Consider the following 23,782-nt stretch of genomic DNA (forward strand, 5'->3'; position numbering starts at 1 on the left):
ACACCTGCTCCATCATCTGCCTTGGTGGGAGGTGGGGGGCTTTGCCCTCCAGTGACAAGAACGAGACAAGTGGAAGGTCCAATTTGAATGACTTTCTTTGGATCCTTGTACCCTTGACCTTGGCAAGCTACTTGGTAACTCTGAGCCTCAGCTTCACCATCTGAAGTGGGAATGACAGTAGTACTGCTTCATAGGGTGGTGGCAGAGATAGAATACCTGGGAAGCACTTGGAACAGTGCCAGGCACTTACAGGCTATTGTGGCCTGCTGAGAGGGACGCAGATGTCCTGCCTCACCCACTGGCTCCATTTCCACTTGCCCAAAGTAGGGGCAGGATGAATAGGAAAGGGGGGACCCCTTTCTGACCCAACTGCCAGTCTCCGGAAACTCCCCTGCAAGGACTTCTAGACCAGGTCACTGGCACCAGAGACCTGAAATTTCAACTCACTCCCCCAGCCCCACTCCCTCTCTACTCTCTTCCCCATGGACACCTGTGACCCCAGGCTGTTATCCCTTCAAGCTGTTCTTCCTTCTTCCAAATTCCCCAAACCTGAGTGGATGGGTTTGGTCTGGGGGGCAGATTCATTTTCGGGCTCCCCTCCTTCCCTGAGGGGGTCATTTAAAACTCCACTATCATTTCTCAAAGTGGGAACCCAGCAGATTGGGGTATTTGTTCAAAATATAGATTTTCCACTTCATGCCAGTAGGACTGAATCTGAATTTGAGGGGATGGAACTTACAATCTGATAAACTCCTGGAATGATTTTCAAAGACATATTAAAATTGATTTTAATCACAATTAACACCCCCTCCAAGAAAATAATCATCGGTGAAACAGCAGGGGACATGGATTGTTAGAGACATGTCTTCCTCTGTCCAGGCAGGCTCAGCAGCAAAGGGAAAGGGACACAGGTGGGGCAAAAAGGGGGTGAGTCCTAGAAAGCCGGGGGCGAGGCGTGCGACTCCTTCCAAAACCCTCGGTGACGCCCTGAGCAGTTACGGCGCCGGCGCTGGGGGAGCTGCTGTCCCGGAGCCACTGTCTCTCCGCGGACTCAGAAGCAGGAGTGGAGCGAAGAGGGGGCGCTGGGCCAGCAGCGCGGCGATGGGAACTGAGGCCCAGGGAGGCGATGGCTTTCCACACAGAGCCCGCCTAGGACTCTGGAATCCCGAGCTCGACCTTCACCCGCCGGGGGCGTGGCCTTCTAGCCCAGCTCCTCTGGGATCTCAGCCCCACCTCCAGCGCCCACAGTCCCCGAGCGCCGTCCTGCCTCTCCAGCCTCAGTGTCCCCACCCGCGGCGGGTGTGTGTGTGTGTAGGGCGGGGAGAAGGGGGCGGACGGGGTGTGTGCATAGAAGCGCGGCAGTGGGAGGCTCGGCAGCGGGATTCCCTGCGGGAAAACGGCCCCATCCCTCCCCCGGCCTGTTCGAGACCCTGAACCGAAACAGGAGGCAGGAGGCCCCCGGCCGGCCGGGAAGCGGCCCCAGCCCGGATTTCCCTCCCGGGTGGGGCCGCAATGACTCACCCCCTTCCCCCTTCCCCCGGTTTCCTTGTTTGCATTTCTCCTCCCGGCCACGTGGCGGCCGGTGTAGCGGCCCGCAGCCCCTAGCCCGACACCCCCGCCGCCGCGGCCCCGGCTCGCAACCCAAGGGCGCTCCGGCCCGCCAGGGTTTCTCGGGACCCGGGCTCCCGCCGGCTCGGCTCACCCTGGGCTCGAGACTCCGCCCCTCGCCCGTGCCCGCCCCCGCCCCCGCCCCCTTCCCTACTGTAAGGCCTGGCGCGTCCTCCCCGCCCTCCCGGTCCTTCCCGGGAAGGGAAGAGGGCGGGCCGCGCAGGGGGTGTGACAGCTCCCGCCCGGACCAGTGCCAGCTGCAGCCTCGCTTCAGCGCCCGGTGCCAGCTGGCTCTTTCGTCTGGGACGGAGGGGAGGCTCGGGGCTCCTTGTCGCTGGGGGTGGGGGAACACCGCCCCTCAAGTCCCCAGCTTTCCCCCCACCCAAGAGGAGCCTCTCAACCCAGCCTGGCTCGGGCTGCCCTGGCAGCGGGTCCAGCCAGGAATTGGCCTGCTCACTTCGCCTGGGACTTACAGCAGGGGCTCGCTGTTGGCGGGGGGAAGGGGGGCGGGGGGTCTCCCGTCAGCCCCCGCCTTTTGCTAGAGGCTGCACGGCTGTGCGAGCTCGAGGAAGAATATGAAGGTGGGTAAGGTGGGGTTAGGGGGAGGAGGAGCCGGAGAGGAAGCTGGCACGGTCGGGGAGTTGGGGTGGGAGAGAGAGGCTTGGTCAGGGGTGAGGGAGGTGGAGAAACGAATGGTTTGAGCTGAAGCTGCATTTCTGGGGCATCCAGAGTCCGTAGTCCCATACCGGGAGTCGGTGGAGATCCCTGCAGGGCCATGGGCGGTGGAGTGGGGCAGAATTCCCCAGAAGACCGGGAAGAAGGACCTGATCTCTGGTGCGCCAGCTGGAGACCCCTAAGTGCGCCAGACCGGCAGGCCCCAGTGAAGGTCTTCCTGTCCCTCCCCCGGCTCCTGGCAGGGATGCAGCACCTCCGCCTGACCAGTCCAGAGGACTCTAGGGAAGTGGTTCTGCCTGGGGCAGTTGTGCCTTGGTCCAGCTGCCCCAGGCCCGGCCTCATGGCTGTCTGCCTTCCTCCTCCCGTCACAGGTGAGCTGGCCAGGTGAAAGCCGCTGGCAGGTGGGCCTGGCTGTGGAGGACAGCTCAGTTCTGGGAGCCCCGCCGGTGGGAGGGCTCCCGGACGTGGTGCCGGAGGGGACGCTATTCAACATGGTGCTGAGGAGGATGCACCGGTCCCGGAGCTGCTCCTACCAGCTGCTGCTTGAGCACCAGCGCCCCAGCTGCATCCAGGGGCTTCGCTGGGTGAGTGCCCACCCCCTGCCCGGGCCAGGCACCAGGGCTGGAGGGGGCCCTGACCGGAAGAACGGGCATGCTTCCGGCGGCCCAGCTCGCTCTGGGGGCATGAGGGGGACAGCTGGGGTGGACAGTGGGTCAGGCAGCTCGGCTGCAGTGTGTGGGTGGCTCACACAGCTGCACTGCGTGTGCATGTGGTGCCCAAGTCCCCCCATTCAGGCATGAGGGGAGGGGTACAGGGATCTGTCATTTAGTTGTCACCTCTGTGTGCCTAGAGTTAGGTGCTTGCGTGTTCTCCAGGTGGTGGTGGGAGGCATGTATGAAATGCTGGGGACCAGGTCAAGTGGGGCGGGTGTGAGGTAAGCTTGGTTACTGTTCTTTAAACATCGCCGCGACAACATTCTCCTTTAGTGAGGGCTGAACTGCATCGAGTCTGCTTTTGGATTTCGGGGTGAGGTGGTCATGTGAACATTGCTTGGCATCTGGCTTTGAGGGGCTCAGGGGAGAATTCTGAGAAGTTTGGAGTCTCTGAGATGAACGGAGCTCCCTTTGCCGGTGAAGAATCTCTCTGGAGCTGCAAGAATGAAGGAGAGAGAAAGGGTGTGGGGGAAGGATGTGGGGGGGCTGGGGGGGCAGGATAAAGGTTGCAGGATCCAAATCACAGAGAAGCTCTCCCCAACCACCCAGACTTAATAGGTTCTTCACCTGAGATTCGCTGTGTCTATTACCTGTGCCCAGCCTGGGTGGAGGTGAGTGCGGGGAGAGTGCTTGGGCAAAGGGGCGGAGAGAAAGCAGGGCTTGGGAGAACTCCTCTCTTATCAGCAAATTCCTCTGAGTAGAATGACCACCACTTTCTGCCTCCTTCCTCCTACCTCACCCAACCACCATTTATATTTACCAAAATATGAAGCTGGGTCGAGAAAACTGAAGCCCACCAAGGTGATGGGGTTCTCCTTGCAATGGGAATCGGGAGGAGAATCTAGGTGTCAGTCCCCAGCTCTCCCCCAACCCCTCCCTCCCTGGGTCTTCCTGACAAGGGGCCTCATGGGCCTGGGTCCTGTTCCAGATGACGCTCTGGAGGGGGCAGGGGAGCTGGGTTCCCTCTGGGCTTCGCTGTCTGCCCCCCTCACCCTCCAGGTCACTGGCAGTAGCTACTGCTTGGAGCCAGTGGGCTGGAACCCTCCCTCCCTCTTTCCCTCTCAGGCTATAATTACTTGTGCATTTCCTGTCCCCTTCCCAGCTTGTAGAGGCAAGGTGGGGAGTGGGGGGAAGGTCAGGTGCCGGGACAATGAGGTCACTGGAGGATCCCCTGGGACCCAAAGTCTGGGAGGGGGTGGAAGAGGCCGCCAGGCTGTCTCCTGGCTCCCCCAGTCCCCCAGAATTGAAGGGCTGGTATGCATGGGGAGGCTGGAAGAGTGAGGGTGAGGGTTAGTGGAGTAAAAAATGGGGTCAGAGGCACAGAAACAAAGCCCCTCCCCTGCCAGGTATGTGTGGGTGTTGGTGATTAGAGGGAACTTAGATTTTCAGGGCTAGAGACGGGGCACATCCTCTCCTGAGGACCATCTCTGGGGAGTGGGGGGGCAGAGGTGGTTTCAGCCCGTTGCGTCTGTGGTGTTGTTTTTTTTTTTTAACATCTTTATTGGAGTATCATTGCTTTACAATGGTGTGTTAGTTTCTGCTTTATAACAAAGTGAATCAGTTATACATATACATATGTTCCCATATCTCTTCCCCCTTGTGTCTCCCTCCCTCCCACCCTCCCTATCCCACCCCTTTAGGTGGTCACAAAGCACCGAGCTGATCTCCCTGTGCTATGCGGCTGCTTCCCACTAGCTATCGATTTTACGTTTGGTAGTGTATATATGTCCATGCCACTCTCTCACTTTGTCACAGCTTACCCTTCCCCCTCCCCATATCCTCAAGTCCATGCTCTAGTAGGCCTATGTCTTTATTCCCATCTTACCCCTAGGTTCTTCATGACCTTTTTTTTTTTTTTTCCTTAGATTCCATATATATGTGTTAGCATACGGCGTCTGTGTTTAAGAGACTCTGGGTACCTGTGAGCTGTACCTCTCTTCTCTGGATGATGCCTTTGGCCGAGGAGGGGCTCACATGAGGGAACAAGTACCCGGCAGGGAGCGTGCACACACAGGGTGAAGGGTGGATGTTGAAAGGAGGTGGGGCCCAGAGCCCCAGGAGGGCAGTGCTGGGAGTTATTCAGGCCATGCCCCCCTCTTAGAAAATCAAGGGGGAAACCCATCAACCTCCTGAGGTCTGAAGAGAGCACTTTCTGTTCCTACTAGACCAGGACAAGAGAAAATGAAAGCAGGTTACAGCAGGAGGGCCTGAGGTTAGATACAGAAAGGACTTACCAACCACGGCAAAGCTGATGCTGGAATGGGATGGAAGGACGTCTCCTTTGGAAAACATGAAGGGGAGATGAGATCTTGTCCGACGTCCGGGAGCCTACAGAGGGACCGATCTGTCTAGAGGCAGGGGCGAGATCAGGATGACCTCTGCTGGGTCCTACCAGCTCAGAGAAGCCTGGGATGCTTCTCTTTGAGTGACTTATTTGGGGGACGTGGCTCTATTCTCGAACTCAGAAAACATGCTTTCATCCAACCTGTCCAAATCATGGTAGTAGCTAATCGTTGTGTAGTATTTATATCCCAGGCGCTATTATGAGCTTACTTTGTCATACCAGATAATCTCACAGCAGCCCTGTGAGATAGCTACTAATGCCATCATCTCATTTTATAGATGCGAAAGCAGAAGCACAGAGAGGCTAAGTGAGAGGTCTAGGGTCACACAGCTGCTAAGGGACAAAGCTGGGTTTTGGTCCTAGGCGATCTGGCTGCAGAGTTCAAGCTCGTAGTGGACTTTCTATTGCTGTGGATGGTAACACCGACACCCCAAAACATCACCCCCACTCATGCATCCTTTCCCAGTCCCATCGTACACACAGCCCTGGCCTGAGACCCTAGCTGTGGCCTAAGGGAACTGGTCTGACGGGTCCCAACATGGCTTTCTGGCTCTGTGCCTGCCCCGTCCAGCGCGACTCCGACCCTCAGTGACGGGGGTGGGGCAGGCCATGGTGCTGATGCCAGGGAAGCTAGCTGGGACCTCCTCTTCCACCCTGAGTCCTTCCTGTCCAGACATGAGAGGAGGCGGTGGGTGAGGGCCTTCACCCCTGCCGTACCAGCCACTGCTCTCCAGCTGAGAACCCTCTAAGCTGACACTCAGGGTTATCAGATCAGGGACAGGGTCAGCGGAAGTACAACATTTCTTGCACTGTGTCCAGATGACAGGTGCCCAGCATGAAATAATCATGTTACATCAAGGTACTTAACACTGACTAAGCAGTTACTACAGAGCAGGCGCGGCTTCGAATGCTGCATGTTATGAACTCATCGGATCCTCAGAATTACCCTGTGGGACAGGTGCTGTTATCATCAACCCCATGTTACAGAACGCTGAAGCACAGAGACATTTATAAGCAGCCCAAGGTCACACAGCCAGCTGGTAATGGGGAACCGAGATTTGAACCCAGGTGCCTGGCTCCGGAGCCCACACACCTGCTGCTCTGGAATAGCGCCTCCACCCCGATGCTGGGAACATGGCAGGGGTCCAGAGGGGCTATGGAACTTGGTCTAACCCAGTATTTTCCAAACTTCCTTGCCCGTGGAACATTCCTGAGGGCGGCATTCACCTCTATCATCTCTGCTTTCATGGCACACGGTGGGGGAAGCACGGGGCCGCGGAGGCACCATGGGATATGGTAGGGCTTGGTGGCTAAGGACGTTGGCTTTGGAGTCGGAGAGGCACAGCGTGAATCCTGGTGCTCCTGTTTACCGGCTCACGGGGCAGGTTATGTAACCTCTGAGCCTCCTTTTCTCTAGCTGTGAAATAGGAGACAAACACCTACTTCAGGGTCAGCGTTGGTAGGGTTATGCAGTGGGATCTTAAATTTCTAAGCGGTTGTGTGACTCTGGACAAGTTGCTTCATCCCTCTGGGCTCCTGCTTTCCTCGCAAAATGAGAAGGATGCCTTCCTCAGCTCTGATGGGCCAGAGCCCCCAGCTTCCCAGCCTTCAGCCTCCGTGCACATCCCCTGGGGCAGGACAGGAAGTGCTTTAAGCAAGGCCTGAGGATCTGAGATCTGAGTCTTGACCAGCCTGGCCACGTGACCAGGCACCTCCCCTCCTGATGTGCCCTGCGGGGTCACAATAATACCAGGAAGGGAGTGTGTGTGCGCGGGAGCCTGGGTCGTGGGCACCGAAGGGACTTGGGGCAGGGACTGGGGCCACCTGGGCACTCTGACAGCTACAACAACAAGTCATTAGCACTCGGTACTGTTTGTTCCAACACAGGGGGCTGGCTGGGTAGAACTCCTGCCCTTCCCCCTCCTCGTTTCCTGTCAGTAAGTCTCCAGGGCTATGTCTGGCACCAGGATGGGCCCCATAACCGGGTCAGGGATACCTATGGGACACCTAGCGACTTCCGCCCGGCGTTGGGCCAGGCACCTACGCGCGCCAGACCTCAGGCCTCTGCCTGGCACACGGTGGGAGGATGCTGGGACCAGGGGAGGGGACTGTGGCCCCAGGCCTGGTCGTACCCTAGCTCCCCAGCCAGGTCCTCTTCAGGCCCTGTGTGCGGATGGGAAAGCAGCAGAGAGAAGTGGGACGGGAGAGGAAACAGGCAGGTGTGGTGGGTGGAGTGGGACCAAGAATGTGAGCACTTCTGGTAGGAACTTGAGTTTATCCGTGACTGTGCGGCTGTGTCTGAGTTACAAGTGCACTTCATCTCTAGACTTTTGTTTCTTCCTAAGTCAGGGGGGATAGACAATACCTGCTCTGCCTACTTCCCACCTGATCCTATTCTATATGAGATCAGATGAAATCATGGAGGTAGACATACTTTGTAAACTTCAAGTGCCTGCCTTTGGGATGGCTCATAGAGGGTAGGGCATCCTGTCCAGAGATGCCCACAAATTCCAGTCCTCAGGTGGCAGGAAAAGAGGGCCGTGGGAGGCTTTCATGGCCGACATCCCAGGGCACACAGGCCCAGGAGTCCTGGATGCCCAGTTGATGCCAAGGGCAGGGAGACCTCGTTCTCCAATGATTTGTACATAAACCCCGTCTTCCAGAGCTGTCCTGTGTGCTAGCAAGACTGACTCACTGTTACAGGGTTATTTATGAGCTAGCAGCGACAGCATCTTGGAGAGGAAAGGGGCCTTCCAGCTTCACAGATCAGTAATAATAACTAACATGTATATACAATTACACGTATATGTCAGGCAGCGCTTTAAACATGTGATCTCTATTAACTCACATAATCCTTCCTAAAGCCTGAATTGTTGTTAGGAATGTTTTATAGATTTATAGGCAGGGAGAGGTTAAATCATATATTCAGGGTCACACTGCTAGTAAACAGAGGAGCAGGGATTTGAATCCAGGAGTCGGCTCCAGGGTTTGTATTTTTAACTACCAGTCTGCACCGAGGCCCACGGAGGGCAGGAGTTTCGCCCACGGCCCTGTGACGGGGGACTGACCCTGGCCTGGCAGGAGGCCCTGGGACGCCAGGCCTCCCGAGCTGCTCACTTTCTGGCCTCTCCCTGGCCTTCTTATCTCACGTCGTCATGCTCCCCCCAGCTCCACTGTGCCCCTTCCCTACACGGTGCAGTTTACCTGGGAGCCTGGGCACACCTGGGCCCTGAGTAAGCAGAACTGGAATCTCATCTGTGGGGATGTACCGCTGGAGTCAGGAAGCAAGACAAGGGTCTGGGGATAGGGCAGCAGGGCGGGCATGAGGCGGACGCCTGGCATATGGGGGGTGCTCAGTGAGTATTTGTCGAAAGAGTAGCTAAGTGGACGCCTGGAGTCGGGGACTGGGCAGGGGCTGGGACTGACGGGGGTGGGCATCTGACAGCTGGGTTTAAAGGCCTGGCACTAATACTCAAACCCTCCCACCGCCCTCAGACGCCACTCGCCAACAGCGAGGAGTCCCTGGATTTCAGCGTGAGCCTCGAGCAGGTACAAGCCACGAGGGGTGGAGCTGGGAGGCGGAGCACAGCGAGGGCTTCAGGGCCTGAGCCAGCTGTGCCTCTCCCGGCCCCTAGGCCTCCACGGAGCGGGTGCTGAGGGCGGGGAAGCAGCTGCATCGGCATCTCCTGGCCACCTGCCCCAACCTCATCCGAGACCGAAAGTACCACCTCCGACTCCACCGGTGAGTGGTGGCCTTGGCTACCTCCTCGCGCACCCCCTCCAAATCCTCCCCACCCCCTGTTTTCTTTCCCTTTCACTCTGTCCAGGCACCTGGGCCCAGCCCTGCTTCTAGACCCAGGTGCCTTTCAGATGGAGTGTTCTTCCCTCTCGCCTCTCCCGTCCTGCCATTTGAGACTCCTTCTTCTTCCCTGGCCCCTTCACCTCCCAGGCAATGCTGCTCTGGCCGGGAACTGGTGGATGGGATCTTGGCCCTGGGGCTGGGGGTCCATTCCCGGAGCCAAGCCGTGGGAATCTGCCAGGTGCTGCTGGATGAAGGTGCCCTCTGTCATGGTGAGCCCTAGCCCTGGGTGGGTGCCCGGGGCTGGGCAGTCCTGGGGAGCAGGCACTGGTGGGCATTGCAGCAGGGGGCCTCATACCCACGTGGCCTCAATTTCCTCTCCTCCCCCACGCCTGGGCCTCTGCCCCCCAGTGAAACACGACTGGGCCTTCCAGGATCGAGATACCCAATTCTACCGTTTCCCCGGGCCGGAGCCGGAGCCTGCAGGCCTCCACGAGCTGGAGGAGGAGCTCGTTGAGGCTCTGGCCCTGCTCTCCCAGCGGGGGCCTGACGCCCTGCTCACGGTGGCGCTTCGAAAGCCGTAAGTCGGGCGCCTTGCATCTCGCAGCCCTGCTCTCGGACTCGGTAGTTTCGGTTTCCCCTCTGAGGGGGTGGTCCCTTACTTTTTGTGGAGGGAAGGGACCCTGGCTGGACCAGAGGCCTGAGCTCTGGTCTGCATTCCGCCATGGACTTGCTGTGTGATCTCGAGCCCTCCTTCCCCCTCTGAACATGGTCCTTCCTCTGTAACTGAGGCCGTGGGACACGTGGCCTCCGGAGACGCTACCCACTCTGCAATGCAGAGAGACGGAAGGCTTTGGAATCCGCCGGCAGGTCTGCGTTCAAATTCCAGTTCCACTGGCTACTAGCTCGGTGACCTTGGGCCTCTCCATGCCGGCTTCCTCTTCTGTCAAAGGATAACAATACCAACGTCATGGGGTTGTCGTGAGGGTGGAATGAGGTAATGCGTGTAAAGCGCATGGCCCCGTGTCTGGCACACAGTGTGCTCCCGGTAAAGACTGGCCCACTATTGATAAACAGCTACTGCTGGGGCACCGGCTGGCCCAGGCCCAAGCTGGGTGGACGTGGTGGCTTCCCGCTCTTGGCCTTGGGCCCACAGCTCATCACTTCTTCCCCGCCTTCCTGTGCCCGCAGCCCCGGTCAGCGCACAGACGAGGAGCTGGACCTCATCTTTGAGGAGCTGCTGCACATCAAGGCCGTGGCCCACCTCTCCAACTCGGTCAGTCCCCCGACCCAGCCCTGCCCTCCCCACCCCCAAACCTCCCTTCCCTGTGACCGCTGCTGGGCCAGAAGACATTCCCCTCCCCTTCTGCCTGTGTCTGGGAAACCTCAGTCTAATTTCTTGCCCCCGGCATCCTTATCTGTAAGCCCTTCTGCCTCTCTTTGCCCATTTCTTCCCCTTGCTTTGTCTCCCGCTGAATCCCAGGTCACCTGACCTAACTACATCTCTGTCCCCTGAGCACTTGTGGCTTTGGACCTAACCGCCTCACATGCTCCCTCTTCCCCTGAACTCACCTCATTGACCCTCCTCTCCCCACCCCCAGGTGAAGCGGGAATTAGCGGCAGTTCTGCTCTTTGAACCACACAGCAAGGCAGGGACCGTGTGTAAGTCAGACGGGATGGGAAGCTGGGCACCAGGGACCTGGACATGGGCGGAGGCCACAGGGAAGAAGTGATGGGTCCCCGGGGGCATGTCTGATCTGTGCTTCTCTCAGTGTTCAGCCAGGGGGACAAGGGCACCTCCTGGTACATCATCTGGAAGGGATCTGTCAACGTGGTGACCCACGGCAAGGTGAGTCTTCCCTCCCTGCCCAGCCCCCTGGGGTTGACCTCATGGGCAGTGCCTTTAATAGACCCAAGGCTGCCGATCTCCCGGGTCTCCTCCTGCCTTGGTGGCTCTGTCCGCCATGGGTCTGTCCCGGCGAGGGCTGGGCGGTGGGGCTGGGCTGTGACTCAGGCCTGGCTGCAGGGCCTGGTGACCACAGTGCACGAGGGAGACGACTTCGGACAGCTGGCTCTGGTGAACGACGCACCCCGGGCAGCCACCATCATCCTGCGAGAGGACAACTGCCATTTTCTTCGCGTGGACAAGCAGGACTTCAACCGTATCATCAAGGTGCCATTGCTGGGGGTGGGGAGGGCAGGGGACGTGGCAGGGACATGTCTCTGGAGAAATGGTGTGGGGCAAAGAGTAAAGACCAGAGAGAGCCTTTAAGGGTCAAGGAGAGGTCGAGGGTGGAGAAGCTCGGGGCGCTGGCTGCAGGTGGCAGCCCAGCCCTGCGTGTGTGAGGAGGTGCAGAGCGTGCTGAGGAGGGCCAGCGAGCCCTGGGGACCCTGGCTCGGGTGGGAGACCAGGGGCTGGGCTTACAGAGGGGTGGGGGTCTAGGGTGCAAGGGGGTGCAGCATAATGGAGCGTGGGATCCACGGAGGGAGCCCTGGGAGGGATGGGGTGGAGGAAGGGCTCAGGCTGGGTGATGGGCAGGGGTAGGAGTGGGGGTTAAAACCAAGGTCATGGGCACTGAATGGAGTGGGAGAAGGGCTGAGGGTCCCTGTGGGAGCCTTGTGGGGTTCAGCGTTTGGAACGGGGGAGGGAGAGGGAGAAGCTGTAGGGTGGGGAAAGGAGTCATGGTGTATGTTGAGCACTGGGTATTGGCTTGTTCTCCAGGATGTGGAAGCAAAGACCATGAGGCTGGAAGAACATGGCAAAGTGGTGTTGGTGCTGGAGAGAACCTCTCAGGGCACTGGCCCTTCTCGTCCCCCAACCCCAGGCAGGAACCGGTAACATACCCACCATGCTCCCTTTCCATACCACCTCTCTTGCCCACCTCCTCTCCTTCCATTTCCCAGGCTTTACTCCCTTCCCCGTGTCATACCCCTGCCCTCTGGCCACCTGGGGGTGGAGAGGCTTCCAGGGACTAAGAGGCATCCCCTGAGTTGGTCCCCCCTCCACCCCAAGGTGAGAGAGGGCTGGCAAATAGGGATGAGTGATACGATTGATTATTGATGTCTGCCCCGGCTGTGGGAAGGGGAGTCGTGGCATAAGTGCTATGGACTGGCTGCTTCTGCTAGGTATATAGTGATGTCTGGCACCCCGGAGAAGATCCTAGAACTTCTGTTGGAGGCCATGCGGCCTGATTCCAGTGCTCATGACCCAACAGGTAGGGGCAGGAGACACCCTGACTGCTCTCTGACTCATTGGGTGGTCAGCACAGCATGGGAGAGGGCCAGGCACCCTGCCGTCTGACCTCATCGGGTGCTAGTTTGGTCCATTTGGTCAGTTGACGGGAAGTTTGCATTCCTGTGTTCTTGGTTTGGGTGGGAAGCGCGGTGACAGGGACTGGGCATCGCTGGTCCCTTGCCCGTGGTGGGATTGGGGAAAGGGATGCTCCAGCTGTGCATATACTTGTGCTCAGTAGACGTGACCGCTGAAGCCCCCACCTGTCCCCTGTCCCTGCCCTACAGAGACATTCCTCAGCGACTTCCTCCTGACCCACAGTGTCTTCATGCCCACTGCCCAGCTTTGCGCTGCCCTCCTGCACCAATATCCTTCCGGCCCCGGGGGATTAGGATGGCGTGTGGAGTGGGGAGAAGGAATCCCTCGTATCGTGGCTGTGCCGAACCCCCCGAAGTACCAGCATCGTGCCAGGCCCAGCTTGTGCATATGGGCTCTGGGCGTCCTGCCCCTCCCTTGCCCAAGGTGTGGTGGGTGGTCTGGTTAGATGTTGTGGTTCCCTTGACGAGTGCCCACTTTCCACGCGGAGCCCGTGGGAGGCAGCGAGCAGGAGTGCAGCACCTACATCTGCAACAAGAGACAACAGATCCTGCGGCTGGTCAGCCAGTGGGTGGCCCTGTACGGCCCCATGCTCCACACCGACCCTGTGGCCACCAGCTTCCTCCAGGTACCTGGGCGTGAGGCAGGGCTGGACCGGGCTGCCCGGGGTGGATGTGGAGTCTCAGTGAACTTTGGCTCCTCCCAGAAACTGTCAGACCTGGTGAGCAGGGATGCCCGGCTTTGCAACCTGCTGCGGGAGCAGTGGCCAGAGAGGCGGCGACACCACAGGTGATGCTTTGGCTCAGGTTAACTCGTCACCTGGGGGACGGGCGGCGCAGCGGGGATGGAGAGCACTGCCTCTGGGGCCAAGCACGTGGCTTCAGTCCAGGCTGCACCACTGTAGCTATGCCGCCCTGAGCCCATTACCCTCACTGCCCCCCCACCCCCTAGGGCTTCAGCTCTTGTCTGTAAAACTGGGAGAATACCTACCCCTCACTGCACCTGAAGAGTGCAGCTCAGGGTGTGCTGTGCTCACTTGTCTAGACTTGTTGGTGTTCTTACCGGTCCCCTTGCTACTTGCCCTCCCATCACGTGCTCCTCCGTGTGCTCACGCAGCCACAGTCATTCGTGGGCCATCCTTCTAGCCCCAGCACACCTGCTGTGCTCACTGCCTCCTAATTATTGCCAAGCACCCGTGGTGCCAGCTTCTGCCGGCCAGCCCGGTCAATTTCCTAGCGTTTACCTCGCCTTCCGAGACCTTCCCGCCCTCCCAGGCATCCCATGGGGGCGGCTGAGGTCCAGGGAGAGCTCCTGTGCAGGCTGCCTGCCCGGACACCGCGTCCCTTTCTCCCTTGAGCTCTCTTTCCCTCCCTTGCTGGCCTGGGAAAATCCCAGGATCCAGGGGCTGGATTTCGAGTCTTGCCTGTCTCACCAAATCTTTGATCCTCACCAAATCTGCAAACCTCTGAGCCTCTGGTGAGGGCAGGTAGAATCCAGAGCCCGTGTCGTCCTCTCTGCTCCTGACCCCATGTCATCCCGCCTGCAGGGGGCCCTGCCCGCCACTCTCACCTCGCTCCTCTCTTGCTCCACAGGTTGGAAAATGGCTGTGGGAACGCATCTCCGCAGATGAAGGTGTCTGCCCCGAATGAGGTCCTCTCGCTTCTGCGGGGCCCCAGCTGTCCCCACTCCTCCAGGGACCGCCGGGCCCCTCCTTCAGCCCCTACCCAAGGGGCTCTGCGTGGGCAGCCCCCCATCCCCTGTCGGCCCCAGGCACATCCTTGGGTCTGGGATAGGTGTTCATGGAGCTCAGGCTGCATGTGGCGCTGGGGCCAGGCCCTGCAGGGAGACACAGAGGTCTAAGGTCACTGCTCCCCCCGCCTCCCCCAAGCCAGGGGGCTGTTATTCCATCCGGGAGGTGATTCATGCTCACAGTTAGAGCCAGCTAGCAGTTCCCACCTGGGAGGTGAGGGGTGGTGCCTGGGGGTAGCCTCGGAAGCCCAGGGGTTCCTGGGGGCCAGTGCAGGGAGCCCAGAGGAAGGCAGGCCGAGATCCCAGTGCCATTCCCAGCAGCAGGCGGGGCGGGGGGAAGCAGGAGGAAGAGCCGTGATGGGCGCGAGATTTGAGGGATGGGGCGGAAGGGGCTGGGCAGCTAAGTTGGGGCTGGCTGGGGGCTCATGCATTGGGAATAACACCTAGATGCCTCACCTGGGCCTGCAGCGCCCAGCTGCTTCTCCCACCTCATCCTGCTCCCCCCTCCTCCTCGCAGGCTCCTTTTCGGCTAAAGGTGAAGTTCAGCCCCTCCTCAGTCTCCTGCCCTTACCTGCTGGCCCCTCTCCCACCGGCTCCCCTCCAAGGTGTCCTCTATGGTTTTCCTCAAAGCATTATCCCAGTGGAATTGTTTTCTTTGTTTGTGTACTTGCTTATTGTCTGTTGGTGTCTGTCATGTCCCACTGGAATGCCCGCGTGAAGGGCCTTGACCTCTGTCTCCCCAGCCTGTGGTTGCCACTCAGGGAACGGCCGGCGGGCACTGCGTTAGGTGCCGAGGATGCCGTAGGGGGCGGCGGGAGCCACGCTGGCCTCGAGGGGCTTGCAGCGAAGCGAGGGACGGGGCTGCAGGGCAATCTCATGCTGTATAAGGGCGAAGACAGGGGTCTCTGGAGACGGGAAGGGGAGGGCTGACTCCGGGTCAGGGTCAGGGAGAAGTGACCGCTGGGCCTGGAGGAGAGGGGGGAGGTGGCCAGGGGCCAGAGCAGGTGCCCCCCCGCCCCGCACTGTGGGCCACGGTAAGGGGCCTGGCCTTTGACCCCAGAGCAGCGTGAGCCGTTGAAGGTGTCTGAGCCGAGGACTGACAAGATGAGATTTGCGTATTGCATAGGTCAGCTGAGGAGACTGCGCTATCCAGCAGACAGTGACGGTGGGAGCCGTGATAGGAAGCTTAATCGGGCTCTTGTCAGGCAGATGGCAGTGGTAGAGAGGGAGGCGCTCGAGAGGTGAGGCTGGCGGAGAATAGCTGGGCCGTTTTAGTAGATAAAGAGTGAGGCAACACACAGGCTGGTGGACCCTGAGGTTGGCCTGGGCTGGGGAGGGGGGCACACGGAGACCCCAGGACTAGAGACATGCCGTGGGGAAGCGGGGGCTGGGCAGCAGGAACCATGAGCCCAGGGGAATGGCGGAAGAGTAGCCTGGCAGGTGGGATGAGGGATCCGAGGGGTGTGTTGAGTTTGGGGTGATGGAGCACAGACGCGGGAGGATCCAGGAGGCATTTGAGACCAGGGCCTGGAAGAACATTCAGTGCTCAGTGGTATGGTTTTAAGAGTCTTCCATCTGCGGGGGTGGGGTGGAGTGGGAGGGTGCGTGAGGCTGGGGGGAGCTCGGAGGGGAGCGCAGAGATCTGGAAATCCAGAGAAGAGCCATGAACCAAGGTCCGAACCTGATCTGCCACCTTCAGAGCAGGTAGAGAGTCAGTACAAGAGTTAGAAAGAGTGGTCGGTGTGCAGAGGAGCTGTGTGAGGGAGGCCTCTGGCCAGTGGGGGCTCCCCAGCAGCCCACTGTGGTGGGGCCATGGAGGAAGGGCTGTGGGGTGACGGGGCAGCTGACACAGTTGAGTGCTGGTGGACAAGAGCGGGGTGTGTGTGTGGGGGGCGCAGGTGGCGGGTTAGGATTCCAGCTGGGCCACTTAGCAGCTGTGTTTCTTTGGGTATGTTACTTAACCTCTCTGAGCCTCACTGATCTCATCTATAAAATGAGGATAATAATATTTTGTCAAAGGGCTTTTGTGACTATTTAGATAGTTAAAAGATGCCTGTACTTAGCCTGGCATGTAGCAAATAGCAAATGGTAGCTGAAGGAGGAAAAAACCGAGATCAACAGCTGAGGTGTGTTCGTATTAGAGCAATTCTAGACCCATCTGGTAGAGGGGGTAACACACACGTAGGGGGGCACAGACTTTGCTCTGTCTCCTCCAGGAGCCTCAGTCCCCAGCGCCTTACCTGGCCCAGATTCATGGGCCAAGCAGAGCCCCAGGGTGGTGTGCGTGCCCCGCGAGTGCCATGCTCCTGGTGACAGAGGCCCCTCCCCGTCCCTGCATGCTCTCCTGTGTCCTCCCGGCCTTACTTTCTCTCCCTCTCAGGCCCGGAACATGCCTGTTTGGCTCCCCAGCCAGGATGAACCTCTCCCCAGCAGCAACTGTGCCATCCGAGTCGGGGACAAAGGTTGGTGGTCTGTCCAAGCCAGCCAGTTCATAGCTCGAACCCTACTGTCATCACCCTTGACCTTGGGGCGCCTGGCCGAGGATGGCATGCCACGCTCCTCGGGGTCTGTGTTCCAGGCTCCCCCTCTCCTTGGCTCAGGGCCTCCCACCCACCCAAGCTACTCCGTAGTGCCCTTGCCCGCCTGCTCGGGACCCTCCCTCCGCTGCAGTCGCTGCCCTCTCCCTCCTGGGGTGGGGAGACGAAGCAGCCCCCCCCCCACAGCTCAGCCAGCCTTCCTCTCCAGTCCCCTATGACATCTGCCGGCCGGACCACTCGGTGCTGACCCTGCAGCTGCCTGTGACGGCCTCAGTGAGAGAGGTGATGGCGGCGTTGGCCCAGGAGGACGGCTGGACTAAGGGGCAGGTGCTGGTGAAGGTGAACTCTGCGGGCGGTGAGTTGTGTCTCTGGGTAGGGTGGCCCCAAGGGAGGGGACCCCCTCAGAGCCGTGCCCATCCCCCGAATTAAGATTATCATCATCTCTATTATCTTTATCATGTTAGTGATGGTTGGCATTTATTGGGAGGTTTCTTACATCTCTTCAAAGTGCTTTGCATGTGGTGAAGAGCATGAACTCTGGGGCCTGTTGCCCACATTTGACTTCTGCCCTTTGGCTCCCTTCTCTCTGTCCCTGGGCAGGATGCTTAATCTCTCTGGGCTCTGTTTCATCATCTGTAAAATGGGGATGAAAAGAGTGCCTGCTTCATAGAGGAATTGTGAGGATAAATGAGCTCATCTATAAAAGTGTTTAGAATGCGGTCTGACCCATAGTCAGCACTACGTTATTATCTGTTATTACGTAGCTACTGCTACGTCATTATCATGCTTACATATTTCTTGAACTCTAATAGCAATCTTATGAGATAGGTATTCTGATCCTATTTTCAGACAAGGAAACTTAAGCTCAAAGGGGTTCAGTGATTTTCCCAAGTTCACACAGCGAGAGCATCGTCGAGAGCCTTTGAATTCGGGTAGTTGCTCATTTAGTCTGTAGTCATCTTTGAGGGTCAGCTGTGGGCCAGCAGTGTGTTAGGAGGTAGAGGTACCATGGCAGGTAAGATAGAGCAGCTTGACGGTTAAGAGCCTAGACAGTGGACTCCCAGATCTGAGCTGGAATCCCAGACCCACTGCTTACTGGCTGTGTGATCCTGGGCGAGTCGTTTAACCTCTGTGAACTTCGGTTTCCTCGTCTGTCGAATGAGCACTGTAACTGTACCTATCACATAGGACTGCTGTGGCTATTAAATAAGCTACTGTGTTTAAAGCCGTTAGCACGGGACCCAGCATAAAGCTGGTGCTCGGAATACGGCAACATGAGGATTATTAAGACCTGCCTTTGGAGAACTTGGGACATTAAAAACCACTGTTGTCCATGAAGGACACAGCCCAGGTCTGACAGCTGGAGCCCAGGGTAGGCAGCTGAGAATAATGGCAAGGAATGGCAGGGACACTGGCAAAGCCTCCTTCCTTCAGGAAGTGGGGAGAGAGGATGAGGTCACCTGTGCCTATGTGCTGCTCTGGGAAGCACTGCCCTCTGGTGGCTACCTGGCAAGTTGCAGTTGTCCTAAGCCAGTGTTTATTGAGACCCTACGTGCCTCAATATTTTATTACAAACTCCATAATATGTGTATATTTCCTTGTAAGTCACATACGTATATTCCTACCCTAATGTTACATGATCATAACACAACACACAAAATAGAAGTGCAAAACAGGTGAGAAAAACCAATAAAGTGAAAGAGCTAAGGTTTTTTCCTAGACATGTGGATGGTCTTGTGTACCTTACTTTGGAGGCTGATGGTCTAGGGACTGGGGACTCAGATATGACTAAAAACCCAGTCTCAGTCCACAAGAGCTGATGAAAATCCGCACAAAGATTTCTGCAGGGCCTTTCCCAGTTCTCAAAAGGCCTGTATATGTATCGTGTATTTATAGCCACTAGTTATATTTATATCAATGATTTCATTTGACTTGTGAGTAGTCAGGGAAAATCTTAGTGTCTCCGTTCGACAAAGGAGGAAGCCGAGGCTCACTGAGACTCCAGCGTTGCCTAGCGTCAGCCTGTCTCACTAAGACTCCCCTTTCATCGTCCTTGGGCCGTGCTACCCTGTGTGTGCGGATGCGTGGGCATGCGCACCTGTGTATTTAGAGCACCTGCCCAGGGCTCCAACCCTGCTACGGGGAGAAGAGACCTTCCAGCCTCCTGAATGGGGTCTCCACCCTGCCTCCGGTTGCTTGCTGGCCGCCCTCTCTGTCCCCACCCGGCACAGCCTCTGCTCTCTTTGCAGACACTGTTGGCCTGCAGCCAGATGCCCACGGTGTGGCCACATCCCTGGGACTCAACGAGCGGCTCTTTGTTGTCAACCCTCAGGAAGTGCACAAGCTGGTAGGGACAGGCAGGGCGCCAGGGCCTGGAGAGGAGCTGCGTTTTGCGGGTGGTAGGAGTGGGTGCTAGGGTCACATGGAGAAGACGGGGAGGGCTGGCTCTGACTGCTGCTGGGCCTTAAGGAGGAAGAGGAAGGAGTTGGCCTCAGCCAATGGGGAAAGTCCCCAGGATGTGGGAGGGGAGAACGGGTTGGGAGCTCTCAAGGGGGAAGAGGGAGACCTGCCTCATCAGGGGTTCCCCAGAGAACAGGCACCCTACAAGGAGGGGTCCCAGCGTCGGGGAGCTGTCTGGGACATGCCTCCTTGGGAAGCCCCTCCATCAGATGCTCCTCCAGCCCCTGCCCTCCCTGACATTCCTCCGACCCTGGGCACAGAGGCTCCTCCCACCCTGCACCTTTCCCCCGGATTCCCCAGGCAGCCCCCCTGAGCACTCTTCCACCTGCAGACCCCACACCCCGAGCAGCTGGGGCCCACCGTGGGCTCTGCAGAGGGGCTGGACCTGGTGAGCACCAAGGACCTGGCGGGCCAGCTGACGGACCACGACTGGAGCCTCTTCAACAGCATCCACCAGGTGCAGGGGCAGAGCGGAGGGGAGGGGGCCGGCGATGTGGGCTCCCCGCCTGCCCCGCGCTGACCGCTCATGCTGTCCCCGCCCAGGTGGAGCTGATCCACTACGTGCTGGGCCCCCAGCCCCTGCGGGACGTCACCACCGCCAACCTGGAGCGCTTCATGCGCCGCTTCAATGAGCTGCAGTACTGGGTGGCCACGGAGCTGTGTCTCTGCCCTGTGCCCGGCCTGCGGGCCCAGCTGCTCCGGAAGTTCATCAAGCTGGCTGCCCAGTGAGCGCTGTGGGCTGGGTGCGCTGGGTGGGCGGAGTCCTGAGGCTGCCTTTACTTAAATGCCCGATCCATGGGCAGGGTGTTGCCAAATCTGCCAGCCCCATGCTTCCCTGGGTCCCCTGGAGCCTCCGCCTCCCCACCCCGTCCGGCCCCAGTGCCTGCAGGCCGCTGGACCCCAGGCCGGCTGCTGTATGGGTGCGGGGCTTTGCACGTGGCTGAGGGTCTCTGGGTCTTCTGTTCACAGCCTCAAGGAGCAAAAGAATCTCAATTCCTTCTTTGCCATCATGTTTGGCCTCAGCAACTCGGCCATCAGCCGCCTGGCCCAGACCTGGGAGGTGAGTACCATCTGCCGGGGCAGGCCAGGGCCTTCCCACCTCGGTCCTGAGTCAGGCCCCTGCCCGTTCTGGGGGTCCTTTTTGGGGATGGAGCTCCCACCCCAGAGCAGTGACAGCCCCGCCTGCCTCTCCTTCACAGAGGCTGCCCCACAAAGTCCGGAAGCTCTACTCGGCCCTCGAGAGGCTGCTGGTGAGTGCTGGGCCCCGGTTCCTCCCTCCAGAATCCCCGATTCTTGGCTCCCTTGCAGCCTCTCTGCCAGTCCTTGTCTCCTTCTGGGTCCCCTTGTCTACCCTGGGTCAGGGCCTGGTTCCCTTTGGCCTGTGAGTTTGGGGTGCTGGCTGAGGAACAGGTGTTTAGCGTGATTGGGTAGTGTCTATAGCCCTCAGTATGTGTGCTGGGGGGATGGCCTTTGCTGTGGCTATGAGGTCCTGCATGAGGGCAGTGTCTGGCCCTGGGGTCTGAGGTGCCAGGGGACCGCTGGGGGACGCTGGATTCCAGCTGACCTGCCTCAGGATGCAGGAGGCAGGTCCTGACCTCAGCTCCCATGGTGTTCTGGGGCCTGTCCGTGGCCCCTCAGGAGACTCAAGGAGCCCATGTGCCAGCCCAGGCCAAAAGATGAGGAAAGAATTCAGGAGCCGAGCCCTCCACTGCCAGGAGCTGTTAGGGGGGCTGGTTTGAAAGGTTTGACAGTATTCAGGGGAGAGCTAGTGCAGGGTGCTTTCATCAGCAAGGTTCTAAGACGCTTGAGGAAAAACTTCTCCTGGGGCTCAAGAGGTTCAAAGGAATTTACCCACTAGAGAGAGAGAGGTAGAAACAGGGACGGAAAAGAAAGAGTTTTCCATGAAACCTCAGGGCCCCTGTGATAATGGCCACGACGTGTCCTTGGGGTTTAATCAGAGGCCAGGAAGCCACATCACGCAGACTGGCAGTCACAGGTCCAGGCCCCTCCCGCCTCCGCAGAGCCTGCCTTGGTGAGATCTGGGGCCGAGAGGAAGCTGAGCTCCAAGGGGATGGGTGCACAGCCTCTCCTTGGGACGGTGGGCATTGGTTGCGCCGTGGCACGTGGTGGGTTATGGTGTATGGGACCTTCCCTCTCTCACTGTGGCTTCTTCCCTCTCAGGACCCCTCATGGAACCACCGTGTGTACCGTCTGGCCCTCACCAAGCTCTCCCCTCCCCTCATCCCGTTCATGCCCCTTCTTCTCAAAGGTAAGAGGGCCAGTATCCACCTCCCTGTCTCCATCCCATCCATTCCTGCCCCTGTGTGTCCATCCGACCCTCTGAGTGATTCCAGTGCGCTGATGCCCTGGGGGACACAAAGATGAACTAGGAGTTCACAGGGTAGGAGCAGAGTTAAGACATGCAGACATTAGATGGCCGATGATACGAGGCCTAAGAGATACAAGGAAATCGCTCCAGGAGGTTAGTTGGGGAGGAAGAGGGCCATGTGGGGGACCGACAGGCCCGAGCCCCCCTGTTATTGACCCCTCACCTTTCCTTGGCTGCTGGAAGGGGAAGGAGTTTGGGGACCTATGAGCAAAGCCCATCTCTTTGCAGACATGACCTTCATCCATGAGGGAAATCACACGCTGGTAGAGAATCTCATCAACTTTGAGAAGATGGTGAGTCCGAGGAGAGTGGGTGCCTGACACTGGAATGGGCTGCAGGCTATGCACGTGGCTGAGGGTCTCTGGGTCTTGCAAGACGATGGCCTTGCAAGGGCTTGGGGATGGGGAGGGAGATGGTCTAAAGTTGTTCTCAACAATATAAATATGAATTCTTCCTTTAAAATAGCCATTACTCCATTGCATGCCCTCATGAGGGTCTGGTCTCCACTGGGGAGTGCTGGGGTGACAGCCTCAACTATCTTGCTCTTCAACCGGAGCCCCCTCCCGTCTAAGCCCTCCCTGACCTCTGTTCTTCCCAATGCCTGGTCCCCACTGGGTTTCTGGGTGAGCTGGGGCACAGCAGACAGGACCCCATCTCCTACAGCCACTAGTTCCTACGAGCACTTCAGCTGTCCCGCAGGCCACACCAGGGTCCCATTCCTCACACTGGGTCTCACGTCCTTGCTTGGCCCGCAGAGAATGATGGCCAGAGCTGCGAGGATGCTGCACCACTGCAGAAGCCACAGCAACGGTGAGAGGGCGGGTTCCCCGCGTGGGTGCCCCTGACCGGTGTCCCCTTCAAGGCACTGGCTTGGTCCTTATCTCGCTGACTCCCCCCTCTCACCCGCCAGTGCCTCTGTCACCGCTTAGAAGCCGAGTCTCCCACCTGCACGAGGACAGCCAGGCGGCCAGGATTTCCACGTGTAAGTGCGGGCAGGGGTGGGCGTTGACGAGTTGGCCATGGCTGGCATTTACAGGCACGTGCATACGTGATGCTGATGACGCTTCACAACACCTCTGTGAGGTAGGTAGAATGTTATCCTAACTTGAAGATGTGCGAACGGGCTGGAGCCTTGAAGAAGCCTGTGGAAGCCACAGGGTTAGATAGAGCTGGGACCCAGGTACTCTTACTCCAGATCTGCGTTCTTTTAATTGGCCTTCAGTTGCATGAAATGGGATTCACTGTAATCCACAGTTCATACCACACCGTCCTCATTATTTTAATGTATGTATGTAGATTCTGATAATACAATGGGCACCTCTGGACCCAAGCCAAACATGAGGACATTGACAATAGCTTCCATCTCCCTAGTGGTGTCCCTCTCCCCTGTCCTCGTGCCCCTCCCGCCCAGGGGAGCCACTCTCCTGAATTTTGAGTTACTCGTTTTCTTGCTTTGGAAAATAGGTTTATTATATATACGTATGATAAAATATATATGCACACGCACATATATATACATCTTTTAAATACCTCATATATATATGACAACAAAATATTCTTTAGTTTTAGTTGTTTTTGAGCTTAGTAAAAGGGGTATTAAACTGTATGCAATTTGGGGGGCCTGTTTTCTCCAGTCTGTGCTCTTGACCGCCATGCTATTCTGCCCCAGCAGGGGGGCGGGGTGTCTTCTAGATCGGCCCTGGGAAGTGGCAGGCTCGGTGGCGGAGGGCAGGGAGGCCGATTTGCTCCTTGGAGGAGGAGGGGTGGGCTCTACAAAGTGCGCGGCGCCCCCCCGCCGACCACCCCTCCCCCCCTCCCCCCACTTAGGCTCGGAGCAGTCCCTGAGCACCCGGAGTCCAGCCAGCACCTGGGCTTACGTCCAGCAGCTGAAGGTCATCGACAACCAGCGGGAACTGTCCCGCCTCTCCCGGGAGCTGGAGCCGTGAGGAGGGGCCGGGCTGGAGCAGGCACTGGCCGCCGGGCGAGCCAGGGCGAGCCGGGCCAGGAGGCCCACGGGCTGGCCGCGCCGGGCAGGGGCTCTCCGCGGACTGAACTTGAGGCCCTGGAGTGGGCGGCATGGAGGCAGCCGTCCCCTTGATGACTGGTGGCCAAGGAGGACCTCGGAATGGAATGAGCCGGGGCCCAAGGCCAAGGAATGGGGGACAGAGAAGCCCTGGAGT

At 58.5% G+C, this 23,782-nt stretch overlaps 1 protein-coding gene across 3 annotated transcripts; it reads left to right on the top strand.

The window, feature by feature from the left end:
- Positions 1-1,906: 1,906 nt before the first annotated feature.
- RAPGEF3 (Rap guanine nucleotide exchange factor 3) lies at positions 1,907-23,782 on the top strand. 3 transcript variants are annotated; one of them, XM_079937073.1, is made up of 28 exons: positions 1,907-2,189; positions 2,655-2,867; positions 8,836-8,889; positions 8,976-9,082; positions 9,290-9,411; positions 9,551-9,719; positions 10,331-10,415; positions 10,741-10,801; positions 10,912-10,988; positions 11,166-11,312; positions 11,862-11,974; positions 12,266-12,354; positions 12,659-12,737; positions 12,945-13,095; positions 13,174-13,256; positions 14,060-14,099; positions 16,597-16,678; positions 16,962-17,108; positions 19,003-19,100; positions 19,545-19,670; positions 19,757-19,938; positions 20,183-20,273; positions 20,413-20,463; positions 21,395-21,482; positions 21,831-21,895; positions 22,358-22,412; positions 22,513-22,584; positions 23,430-23,782. In XM_079937073.1, exons 1-28 carry the CDS (start codon positions 2,184-2,186, stop codon positions 23,546-23,548), a joined length of 2,772 nt encoding a protein of 923 aa, XP_079793199.1. In that variant the 5' UTR covers positions 1,907-2,183; the 3' UTR covers positions 23,549-23,782. The 3 variants fall into 3 exon arrangements, with proteins under 3 accessions (XP_079793199.1, XP_079793197.1, XP_079793198.1); XM_079937071.1 differs by having other exon boundaries at positions 10,912-11,312; XM_079937072.1 differs by lacking the exons at positions 22,513-22,584; positions 23,430-23,782 and having other exon boundaries at positions 10,912-11,312; positions 22,266-22,401.

This window comes from Stenella coeruleoalba, assembly GCF_951394435.1.
Source record: "Stenella coeruleoalba genome assembly, chromosome: 11".
NCBI lineage: Eukaryota > Metazoa > Chordata > Mammalia > Artiodactyla > Delphinidae > Stenella > Stenella coeruleoalba.